This window comes from Trachemys scripta, chromosome 1, assembly GCF_013100865.1.
Source record: "Trachemys scripta elegans isolate TJP31775 chromosome 1, CAS_Tse_1.0, whole genome shotgun sequence".
Classification (NCBI taxonomy): domain Eukaryota; kingdom Metazoa; phylum Chordata; order Testudines; family Emydidae; genus Trachemys; species Trachemys scripta.
In genome coordinates this window covers 136303016-136315916 of record NC_048298.1, presented here as the reverse complement: position 1 = coordinate 136315916, position 12901 = coordinate 136303016, and the positions used below count along the sequence as shown (strand labels likewise).

The 12901-nt window shown below is 46.8% G+C and overlaps 1 protein-coding gene across 2 annotated transcripts in view; it reads right to left on the bottom strand.

Annotated features, from left to right (window-relative positions):
- YBX3 (Y-box binding protein 3) overlaps positions 1-12901 on the bottom strand; it is a 36796-nt gene that overhangs the window by 1925 nt on the left and 21970 nt on the right. Inside the window, exons 6-9 of one of the 2 annotated variants that reach the window (XM_034786433.1) lie at positions 8762-8959; positions 5066-5160; positions 2167-2338; positions 978-1078 (exon numbers count right to left, since the gene is read on the bottom strand). In XM_034786433.1, coding sequence (XP_034642324.1) covers positions 1013-1078; positions 2167-2338; positions 5066-5160; positions 8762-8959 — 531 coding nt within the window. In that variant the 3' untranslated portion in view covers positions 978-1012. The remainder of the gene's footprint in view (positions 1-977; positions 1079-2166; positions 2339-5065; positions 5161-8761; positions 8960-12901) is intronic. The other variant, XM_034786442.1, reaches the window with a different exon arrangement.

The following is a 12901-nucleotide window of genomic DNA, read 5'->3' as shown; positions in this document are numbered from 1 at the left end:
CAACCTTTTTACGCCCAAGATCACTTTTTGAATTTAAGGGCAACCCATCTACCTCGTCCCTTCCCCGAGGCCCTGCCCCTTCCCCTTAGCCTTGCCCCACTCACTCCATCCTCTCCTCCCTGCCTCCCCTTCCCCCCGTCATTCACTCTCCTCCACCCTCACTCACTTTCACCAGGCTGGGGTAGAGGGTTAGGGAGGGGGTGCGGGCTCTGGGTTGGGGCCGAAGGGTTTGCAGTGTGGGAGGAGGCTCTGGGCTGAGCCTGGGACAGGGGGTTGGGGTGCAGGAGAGGGTGTGGGCTCTGGGAAGGAGTTTGGATGCAGGAGGAGGCTCTGGGCTGGGGCAGAGTGTTGGGGTGCAAGAGAGGTTCAGGGTGCTAGCTCTGGGAGGGGGGGTCAGGGCTGGAGCAGGGGGTTGGTGCAGGAGGGGGTTTGGGATGCTGGCTCCAGGAGGGGGCTCAGGGTTGGGGTGCTGCCTCCCGCCAGGTAGCACTTACCTCCGGCAGCTCCTGGTTGGTGGTGGAGCGTGGTTGCCGCTAAGGCAGGCTCCCTGCCTGCCCCAGCCCCACGCCGCTCCTGAAAGGGGCCAGCGCGCCCCTGTGGCCCTTGGGGAAGGGGCGGGCAGCACATGGCTTCCATGTGCTGCCCCTCTCTGCAAGCACCGCCCCTGCAGCTCCCATTGGCAACAGCTCCCTGTTCCCGGCCAATGGGGGCTACAGGGGCAGTGCTTACTGGCAGGAGCAGCATGCACAGGAAGACCACTGCCACCCTGCCCTCAGGGCCACACTGGCTGCTTCCGGGAGCGGCGTGGCGCTGGGGCGGGCAGGGAGCCTGTCTTAGCCGCAGCCCCGCCGGAGAGCACGATTGACTGGGAGATCCTCTAGGATCGACCAGCCAATCGCGATCGACCGGTTGGTTACCACGCCATGGAGCGAAGGAGAAAATTTCACTCAAATTCTGGATTTTCCTATATTCCTTACCTGAGGGATGGTAAAGGTGCCTCGGGAGCCGGACATTATTCAGCACTGCTCTGCTCGGTCACTGGAGCAGGGTTCTCAGCAGGTGTTTCGGCCACCTTGGTCTGAAAAAACAAAGTTGAATGGCAAAGTGATGATTTCCATCCCCTTCCTCTATTCAATGTTAGTATCAGCAGGGGTGAAACTAATTGAGGACGCTTACCGGTATGGGACAGGGCGGCTCTGGCCCCCCGGAAGGGGCAGGGCAGTCAGCATCTCCCAGCCACCACTTCCAGGCCACCTGTCACACGCTGATTGGGGCTCCGTGTTGATTTAAAGGTTCTGGGGCTCCAGCCACCACTGCTGTGGTAGCGGCAGCAGTGTCCGGAGCCCTGGGCCCTTTTAAATCGCTGGCCCCAGGGCAATTGCTCCCTTCGGCTGGGGGCCGGGGGGAAGGGACAGGGGTTAAAGCGCTGCAGGGTCCTTTGCCGTGGCGGGGGCCTAGCAACGTTACAGCGCTGCCATGGCAAAGGACCATCCTGAAAGCACTGGGGTGGGTGTGGGCCAGTGCGGGTTCTTACCGATACAGAGTACCGGCCCGTACCAGCTCACTTTCACCCCTGAGTATCAGTAATTGAGGCTTGGAAATCCCAAGAAAAATGAATCCTCAAACATTGACCATAGTAGAGTTTTGCCTTTAGCACACTACTTCCAATTCAGCTCCAGCATGGAGTGAGATCAGCTGTCTCATGTGGTTTGGGGAATGAGACTCAGAGCCTTTCATCGCTAAGCTTCTTGCTGGACTCCGCAACTAGACCCTGTTCGAAGAGAGATGGATGGCTCAGAGGGAGTGGGGAAAGGCAATGAAGTTCCATCACCTCAAGGACACTGGTTCCAGTTCAGGAATGGCCAACAGTTATTCCCATCTCATGGCTGTTTACCATCCTGTGTGAAATGAGTTGTTGGTTCTTGAGCAAGTTTCTAGTAGGACAGGTGATTATATCAAATACAACCACCCTCACATCTAGCACCAGTTTTGGCAGCCTCAACACCGAACTATGACATCTCCTGCCCAAGCCTTTCAACACAGGATTAGGCACATGGGCAGCAGGTGAGGGAAGCTAATAGCTACAGAGCTGTCTTAGGTGTACATGTTGGTAGCACCAGTCCCAGAACTCAATATACCTCTCCCCATTGCCAGGGATGCTCTCACCTCATTGCCATCTTGGGATGCAGCATTGGGCGGGCGGGGTCGGCGCCGATAATTGTATGGGCGCCGGTATCCACGACGGGATGGCTGCTGGCTCATAGCATTAGCCTCGTGCTGGTTCTCCTTGTTTTCAGCCTCTCCGACCACTGGTGCAGGGCGTGGACGTGGGGGTCCCCTGAACAGGGGGAGATACAGAGAAAATAGGTATTTAAAAAAACCCAATAATTGCTACCAGTAGAACCTCCCCAGGTGATAAGAGCCATCTCAAGCAAGTTCCCTTTGAACTCTATCAGACCAAACTTTAACTGGATTCGGCTGTGAATCAGAGATGGTGCAGACCCATGAATTCATCCAATCCATCTCCCTGCAGCAACAAACAACAAGATACCCACCCCAACCCCTTGTAGGCTTCCTTTCCTACCCTACAAGAACACTTTTGGAGAGTGTCAAGCCAATACAATTGAAAACAGTGACCAAAAAATGTACTGCCCACCACCCGGTTTCCATTAGTTACATGGCTTAAGCCATCCTGACCATCACCATAGGAACTAGGGGCCAATACAGCTTTCCAAAAATAGAGGTTTAACAGCAAAGCCTCAATCACTCTAGATTTACAGCAGGGCAAAATCCTGCACACTGATCTCACACAGAAAACAGTATGTAATTACTCTGGCTTCAAATATAGGAGTGAGTGATGTCATCCCCATCGGAGGAGCGCACAGAGAGGATATGGGACTTATTATTAGTCAAGGTGTTCAAGGCTTGTATTTTGGCACTAAAGGACAATGATTCTAGTCCCAGTTCTAACAGAGTAAGTGTGATTTATGCTGAGTCTGTGTGAAGAATGTGGAGTCATTACAGCTGAGCAAAAGATCTGACCCTACTCCAGATGAATGCAGTTCAGGGCCTCTTATCTCACACTCACCATTCATGCCCTCTTTGTGGGATGAATGAGACACATCCAGGACAAGCATCTGAATGGTCCTTTCAAATTGGAGGGGCTTAGTTCATTAGAAGTGGGGCCAAGTCTTAAAAAGTTTGGTGGTTTCCAAGTTCAAGCCTTGGATGAAAATTAGGCAAGTCCTGATTTTACCTAAACCTGTTTGTTGCACCAGTTCTACTTATGAAACCAAAGAGGACTCAGATCTCCTCAACCGATGTGGTGGAAGCTCCACTGAGAATCATTTAACACTAGGGGCTGGTCCACACTTAGTCCGGACTTCGGACTAAGGTACGCAAATTCAGCTACGTTAATAACGTAGCTGAATTCGAAGTACCTTACTCCGGACTTACCGCGGTCCAGACGCGGCCGGAAGTCTCCCCCCGTCGACGCCGCGTACTCCTCTCGGCGAGCTGGAGTACCGGCGCCGACTGTGAGCACTTCCGGGATCGATTTATCGCGTCTTAGCCAGACGCGATAAATCGATCCCAGAACATCGATGGCGTGCCGCCCGACCAGCCGGTAAGTGAAGACTAGGCCTAGGACTGGAGAATTTCCTGCTGAGTGAAGGGAACAATCCTATATTGCCTGTGGAATATGGAAAACCATGTTACCAAAAAAGAGTCCATGAACTTGCTGTTGGAAGGCACCAGTGCTCATGTGAAATCCACCTGACCTGTCACTGTGTTATTTTTATCCCAGTCATCTAAACAGTCATTTTGTTCTTTGGGAGGGGACTGAGAAGTTCCCTAACACCTCCCAAAAGCAGTCTGATGAGTTCCTCCCCTTTTAAAAGCACCACATTTTCTGACAGGAATGGCAAGAATAACCCTCCTTTACCCCTGCCCCCAGTCAGTTATCCTGAGCATTCAACAAATTTAGGGCTGTTCTATACAGGGAAGACACTGTGGAATAAGCTGAAGTTTGAATTTAAAGCACAACAGCTATTCCAGACTCTTATTCCACAGTAAGAGTGCCTTTGTTCAGTTTAGTTTAATCCACTTTCCCAAATGGATTTAATTTAAGACTTGGAAGTGGATTAAGCTAAACCACATGAAGGCACTCAGGGCTTGGCTACACTGGCGCTTTACAGCACTGCAACTGTCTCGCTCAGTGGTGTGAAAAAATACCCCCCTGAGCGCAGCAAGTTACAGCGCTGTAAAGTGCCAGTGTAAACAGTGCCCCAGAGCTGCCACTTTGAAGTTTCGAGTGTAGCTATGGCCTCAGTGCAGAATAAGTGTACACACAAGGAAACTGTTGTGGAATAGTTATTTCCCCATGCAAACAAGTCCTTAAGCTTGAGGTCCTCCCTCACACCTAGCCAACTCCCAAGTCCCTGCAGAAAGTGTCCGAACAGCAGGATACTACAGAGTAATTGCAATGCCCTGATTAAAATCAGGACTCTAACTGTCCTTATAGATCTTGAAGGGTAAGACTCAAATAGTCTGTCTACACTGCAAAAAAACCCACAGCAGCAAATTTTAGAGCCCAAATCAACTGACTCAGGCTTGTGGAGCTCACACTACAGGGCTAAAAAGAGCAAATGTAGTTGTTCCAGCTCTGGTGGAGCACAGGTGGAGGGTCTCAGAACCCGGGCTCAAGCCTGAGATTTGCTGCTGTGTTGGGTTGTTGGTTGGGGTTTTTTTGGTGCAGTGTAGACATACAGGAGAACAGGTAATGTGTGACAAATTTTAGAATGTTGCCAATTGTTGAGACACCAGAGACTAGGAAAGAGGACAGAAAAATCACATACCCTAGTTACACACACACACAGGCAAGTCCCATCACCCCTCTTTCAGCTTCCCCTCTGTAAAATGGTGAGAATGCTTTTTACATACAAATCTTTGTAAAGTATTTTGAGTTCTGGGGACTCTGTACCAAAATGTTATTAGGTACTATATAGGCATTGTGACTGCTTTAATCCAGTGACAGTTTGGATAGGAGAGGGTGTATGGTACATACCTGCGATAGCGTGCGCGATAGGAGGGATTCCGATGGATTTGCTGATGAAGCTGTGCTCCTTCTGGGACCCCATCCTTGATTTCTCCATCACCACCCTAAAACCAAACAAAAGGATTATGGATGTATGGGCAGCTGACGGAGGATTTCTAAACTACAGACGGCTGGAGTGAAAGCCAGCTAGTTCTTCCTCTTTTGATCACAGGACATGATATGAGAACAAAAGGGAACATGGTAAAATTAAACCACCAGTAAATTTAGAACAAATCAAAGGCAATGTATGTTCATGCTGCAAACGGCTGATCAGTGGAACTCACTGCTGCAGGGCATCAGTCAAGAAATATGGCTACATTTAAAAAAAAAAAAAAGACTGTATAACAACTTTGTCCATTAAAGGAACGGAAAACTCATACTTCAAGGTATGAAATAATCAGTTGCAGGGGAAAAGAAGCTTTCAAAGCATTATACAATTAGCCAAGTACATTACAGGGGTTTTTCCTTTTTTGGAATTGAAGGAACATCTAATATTTGAGGCAGTATACTTGACTATATGGACCAACGAGCAGAACTGTCAGGAGCAAGATATCAGGGCAGATGGACCAATGGTCTGTATGGCAATTCCTATGTATCAAAGAAGGAACAACGACTTTGTCAGAGTAAGAGCCTTCTGACCATGAAGAAAACGCTAAATACACGAGCCAGCAATGCCCCTCTCCTTCCTCAAAGGAAACAGATGGTAGAAAAGCCACCTGAGGATGCCTATTCACTGCTCCAGAAAGAGGCAGAAACCTTACCAAAAATCCTTGTGAGTGCCCCAATCCAGGGCACCATGTGCTCTTGTATTATTCATCGCAAGAAGAGATACACTATGGGAAGAAAGCTATTGGTGGAAAGATGCTACTACTAAACACTTTTGGGACCCTAGGTATCTCTGTGTTGAACCTCTCTTGGTTGAAAGCCACTCTCTAGCTCTGTTAAGTCACCTGAAGGGAATGTCCATTGTGACAAAGACTGTTGCAAGATATGCCAATATTATCCAATCCTACCCAGTCTAAACTATTCCAAACCCAATCCAAACTGTATCTCTTGCCACCCAACGAAGTAAAGCCAATACATATTATGGAGAGTTTGCAGGACTGTGCTTTCAACATAAAATAATTCCTCCAAGTCAGTCTAGGGCAATCTATATCAATCCAACTCATGCAGTACACATTTCGATCTACTCCAACACAGATCAGCGCCTTCCCCCTGCTCCCCCGCCTCCCGCGTGCGGCAATGAGCTGGTTTGTGGCGTACAGGAGGCTTGGGGGAGAGGGGGGAAACAGAGCCTCCCCCGCAGCCTCCCCCCTCCCTCCTGAACACTGCAAACCAGCTGACTGCTGCGGGCAGGAGGCAGAGGAAGGAGGGGGTGGCTGCACGCTGCATCCTCGCTCTTCTCCCCAGCCTCCTGAACTCTGCAAGACAGCTGATTGCCTTGGGCAGGAGGTGGGGGGAGCAGGCAGGCAGGAGGCGTGGGGGGCTGCCAGCTGCACAAAGCAGGCAGCCAAACGACGTTATAGCGGAGCATTGCACAACTTTAAACAAGCATGTTCTGTAACGGAGCAGGGACGTAACATCGAAACAACATTAAGCGAGAGGACGTTAAGTGGGGAGTTACTGTAATCCATATCAAATCAATCCAATTCAAGTTTATTCAATCCAGGCCACATAAACACAGCATCTCTAAACCAGCCTAACCCAGTTTTCATCAAACAAATTAATTCAAACAAGTGCCAAGGAAATTAGAGATAAAAAAATCCTATTAGGTCATCTTGTCCACGATGCTGACAAACCAGGATCGTTCCTTTCCCTACTTGGTATTGTCACCCTTCAAATACTTGAAGACGAGTTATCACAGTCTCACATAATCATTATCTATCAAAGCTATAAATATTTAGTTATTTTAATCTTTCTTCACAGTACATCTTGCCAGCCCCTTGGTAACATATCTATCCCACTATTTTATGATAGTGAGGTTTATAATTTAAGCCTGTATGTCTTGTTACCAAGATTTGCTTATATCATTATTCCTGTGGGACAGGATTGCACACATGCACCAGGATACGAAATACAGATTTTTTTGGCTTTAGGGTACTGATTCTGATGGTCAGTTTTGGGCAAAAGCTATCATCAAAGGCTGCAAAAGAGATGTCAGATATGGAATGATTTTAGTGAGTCTCAACCAGTTCCTAGTTAGTCAGCTATTATACCACCACCATCGCCACATTTAGCATTAACTGAATTTTTAACTTGTGATCTTAGTAGAGGGGCCATGGAGAATGAACTTTCTTCAAGACAGAGGTAAGATACAATAGAAAGGGTAGTTATGTTTGGGAAGCTTGTAGTGCTGCTCCTCAGTGTACCAGATCTGTGGGAAAAAAATGGACTTTGGTCTCCAGGTGTTGACAATTTGAGTCTTTTCACTAATGCTAAAACTCATGGGACAGGGATAGGAGGAACATCTCCCCTTCCCCAAAAAGAATATTAAGATATCAGGCCCTTCCTGGGTCTTTTCTGCCTCCAAAGTTTCCTAGAGGCACAGACCTGCACTAAAGACACTTGCAGTTTCACATGCTGTGCCTGCATATAGCTATGCCAACTATTTTTAGCAGCCTGACAAGGGCAGCTGCTGAGGTGGAGGAGGGGTGGAGAAGAGTAGGGAATGGAATCAAGACAATGAAAAAACAGAGCATGTAAAAGAAAATGGCACATTAGGTAATGCCATTTGTTGGTGGAAAAACTGACAGACAGAAAAGTAACCAGAGGAATCCCCCATCAAATGCTGGCTAAATGGATAGTACAGATAGGGGTAATCATCTTCAATCTGAAAGGTGTGAACACCCAGGAGAAAAAGACGACTTGGGCATTTAGAGTGGTTTGAGATAGAACTATTACTCTTATCCCTTTGGAATAAGAAGGCCCTCAACATACTACAAAACAGGGGACACTAAAATCCCATAGTTTCAGAACTCTCCCCTTCCTTTTTTCTTTAAAATGAACATGGAAGAGCCTATATGGATGTTAGGACCCCATATTCTCCCCGCCCTCCCCCCCCCAATCTTTCATGGGGTGGATGATGTCTGGGCATAAATTGAGTTAAGACAGACAGCTCTAGATCAATAGTTTCCTCCAAGTGAGATCCGTTGAACAGCAGCTGATCCATAAGAGGCAACATCTTTCAGAATTAGCAGAGGGGATGGCGGGAAGGATGGAGAGTTACTGGCTTGTCCACAAAGAATGAAAAGTTGGAGAACTACTGAAATATGAAGGCTACAAATGCACAGAGAAGGCAACAGGTGTCCCAAGGCTCCAGTGAACTCCACAGGTCATTGCAATAGGTGGGAGATTGCTGGGTTTCTCAATCACCCCTTCATCAGAGAAAGCAGAATCCTGCTGCCTCAGTCCTCCCAAGCCCTGCAATTACCATTTGAATGTCAGAGTAATGTAACTTAGTTATACTTTTTTGACGGACAATTATATTGTTGTTTAATGAGGATGGAAGTGCACCAGCAGAAGACCAACCTGGAAGTTCAGTCATAACTGTGTCTGAATGAGTCCACTGAGAAGCAAATTCACAGACGAAGAGGCAGATGGGGCAGCAAGGGAGAAGGGAGCAGAGCAGGGCAGGGGAGTAATCATAGTTTCCAGATGCTGTTTTACCTGCGTGCCATCAGCATGGGAATAGACCCGTGAGCGGCGGTCAAAGGTCTGTCCCGAGCGGTAAGGTGGGAAGAAGCGCTGCCGGTATTGTGGGCGGCGCAGCTGGTTCCGTGACCCTGGGATATGCCCTTCGGTGATGAGAGGATCCAATCCTTCACTGCTCCCGCTCCCCTCCTCCTCCTCCTCCTCACCCGGGTACTGGCGAAGCAAAGAAACACAGAGTGAGAACCAGGAGGAGGAAGGAGGGGGCAGATGTCAAACCAGTGCCTCCCCTACACAAAACCAATGCAATTTGAGACTGCGCACACTTGAGCACCTTATCAGGGAGGAGACAGTCCCTTTCTGTGACTCCAGTGCGAATGCAACAGGTCAGCAACATCCAGTTCCAGGCACTGCAGTGCCAGAAAGATGCAAGCACAATGAAGGGAATGGGGGGGACAGACGGACAAAAAAACAAGAATGATGAAGGGGTTGGAAGTTCTGATTTAAGAGGGAAGGTGGAAAAATAACATGCAGCCTAACTAAGGAACAACTCAAGAGTGGGGAGGGGCATAATGTGAACATCAAGGAGCAGTAACTGGTTCCAGGGAGAGGGAGGTACCAAGAGCCATGATTGGAAGCAAATACCATTTCATCATTCCCTTTGTATATTTGCCTACTCTGGTCTTTGTGCCTTCTTCCATGCTAGCCACAGGCTTGCATTGTACTACCTTATCCTAGCATGCATACCCACCAAATTCCTCCTTAAGACTCCCTTGCGCTGCAAAGCCCAAGCCAGATCAGCAGGCCCTCCCCTGCCCCCTGTAATGGATGCATGTGCTGCAGACAGATGATTACTGGAAAAGTCACACTCCCCCACATCTCTGAGGAGCCAAGACTAGAACCCTAGTCCTTCACCTTGAACAATGTAGGCCTGTACCATTTGAACTACAGGAAATCCCCTTTACCAGGCTTAGCACAGCTGTACCAATGCAGTTGCACTGCTGTAGTGCTTCTGGTGAAGATGCTCTAAACCAGTGGTCGGCAACCCACGGCCAGCCCATCAAGGTAATCTGATTGTGGGCTGCGAGACATTTTGCTAATGTTGACCGTCTGCAGACACGCCCCCCCCACCCCCCCACAGCTACCAGTGGCTGTTGTTCACCGTTCCCAGCCAATGGGAGCTGCGGGAAGTGGCGGCTAGCACGTCCCTGCGACTACCACTGAAATCCCATTATGACAATATCACTAGTGCTACCAATTTTTAAACTGATCATTTTAGCATAGCTTCCAGCCAATATACATGGCCCAAAATCCCAAACCATTTCCCATGCCTTTGACACTGCAGAAAAGTCCTGCAACAGCCTACGTATCTGCCAAAACCTCCATCTTTCCCATGACCGCTTCCAAAATGCAATTTAATTTAAGTCTTGCAGCATCTAGAAGAGAGAAAATTTAGGGGCAATGTAAAACCTGTGAACTGAATACCAAAATAAATAACTGAGGGAATACTATACTTGATTGGTCTTTTAATTTGAATTATTTAATTTAGTAAAATCCTCCCCCTTTTCATTTAAATGCAGCTTCCGCAGAATTTCTAGTTTAGACATGGAATCCAGGATTTTGCTATAGTTTGTTCCTACTACTACCAATGAAGTCAATGGCAGAAAACTTGTTACACTTACTACCTCGTCTCCATAATCTAGAAGTAACATGCAAAAAAAAAGGGTCTCCTTTTTCCTTCTTTATGGAGGTACAAAGAAAGCGTGCGTTTCTCCAAAGTGGATTTTATCTCTTTTTTAGGCTTTGAAACATCAAGACAATCAAGTCATGTCTTCCCTGTTTTTTTGCTAGAGCACTACTACAAGGACCAGTGCCTGCAATTGACAGGAATTGGGGGTTTGTGTTTTTTCACTAAGATCTTCTTCTTCTTCTTCTCAGGTTTTTCTTTAGTCCTGACAAGCAGTTCACACCTTGATTCTCCACTCTGTTACACCATGCTTATGCCATTGTAACGCCACTGACTTCAGAAAAGGTGAAGAGTACATAAAAATGATTTAGCAGAGTTAAGAAACAAGTGTATTAGTGTTTTTAGACAATCTCATCAAAATAAAATCCTTTCCCTCGCAGTTCCACAGGAAACTGAAGCCTGAATGCCATAATCCTACCAGTTCTTTAGCCATCTATAAAGTCTTCCAGGAGGGAGTAGAAAAGACCTGAATTTAAAAAGAAAAAAAAAAAAAAAAAAAAAAAAACACCAAACAACAACAACAAAAAAACACAACATTGTGCAGGGGTCGGGAAAGACAAAAACATTTTAAAATATTCCTCCAGGTTTCTTCCCATTATAGATTATAAAGCAGAAAAAAAAAAAGGCATAAGTCTAATTCCTCCACTTTTGCAGGAACATACCAGTTACCTTAATGGATCAGACTCAAGGTCCATCTAGTCCAGTATCCGATCTCCAGCAGTAGCCAGCATGAGATATTTAAGAAAAAAGGTTAAGAATCCTGCAACTGGAGTGGGAGGGCCTCCATGAAGGCCTCATCCTAATAGTCTGAGACTGGCTTTAATCATGAAACTGTATATCCCTTTCAAGGCCTTCCTTTGAGCATTAATTATTATAACTCTGAATAGTCTTATCTCTATACAGAAGCTCCCCGACTTACGCAAGCATTCCATTCCGGAACGCCTTGCGTAAGTCGGGAACGTATCTCTGACAATTTAAAAAAAAAAAAAAAAAGCTTACGGAACTTTTTCCATAAGTGCGGATTTCTAAGTCAGGTTTGCGTAACCTGAGGAGCATCTGTAGTGCTATCCCTCTTTGAATCGTTCTAACTTTTTGGCCTGAAGAGCGTCCCCTGAAAGCAAATTCCACAGTCCAATTATATATTTCCTTTTGTTAGTTTTGAATTTGCACCTTTCAAATTCAACATCCCCTTGTTTTTCTGTTATGAGACAGGGAAAAACAGAAGCTCTAACACACACACACACACACACACACACACACACACACACACACACACAATATATACTTTTATCAGATCTTCTTTCTAAGGTAAGCCATCCCAATCTTTTAATTTTTCTTCATATGACAGTCTTTTCCATGCTTATCCATTTTCATTGCTCTTCTCTGAGCCCCCTGTATTTTTGCAATATTGTTTTAGAGGTGAGGTGACGAACACTGCATGCAGTATTTTGCAGTGACCCAGTCCTCAGCTAGGCTATTCCTACTGTGCAGAAAGGCAGAGGCAAGCCAATACAAGGGAGATAATCTTAAACCGTAAACTTTAAAAAGGAAAAACCCAGGAAATTTGGTAGGGACAAGAAGATTTTATTATTTTATTTATATATATATGTAACTAAATATATTAGTGTTCTGTTAAAGTAACAAATACTTGCTTAGGAAAATAAATAGTAAAGTACCATCACAACAAAAGAAATTTGTTAATACCATGCTGTGTCACCCCAAGAAAGAATCAGCTCCTCCTCTTTCCTGAGCTTCACCCCAGTTATCCCAGCACCTTCAACTGTCTCTGGCTTGCGTTGGTCCTTTGCTTTGACACTCCAATGACCACATCTCTTTCCTCAAGTCCACTTCCTCAGGTGAACAATAGCTCCCCTAGCTGGGCAGCCAAGGCACCCAAACTGTATTCCCTGTCAAAGTCCCAGTGGCCAACCTCATCATTCACATGGAGGTATGCCCCTCACATCCAGGTTCCTTGCACACCACGTTTCAGCCAGCTAGCTTCCTCTGGCAAATCCCCTTTTTACCCCAGCACCACCTCTTTTTGTCTTCTCCTCCTGTAACTGCCTTCCAACTCCTTCCCCCTCTCCCAGCTCTCTCATTGCCAGTCTCTCTCCCAGGACAACATTCTATGCTACTGCATCACAGCTGCGGGCCTTAACGTTATCCTCTTGATTGAAACTGCAGGAGGGGTTAGTCCCAGGTCCAGGCAACTACAATTCCAGATGAAACATATCACTGATTCATGCAATGGCATTATATGCCATTTCTTATGCATCTTGTTCTCCTTTGACTGCAGCTGCACGCTGAATAGAGGTCTACATTGAGTTGTCTACAATGATGTCCAGGCCCTTTTCTTGTGTAGGATAGCTGAATTAACATTTGCCTTCATGTTGCCCATTTACCTAGCTTGG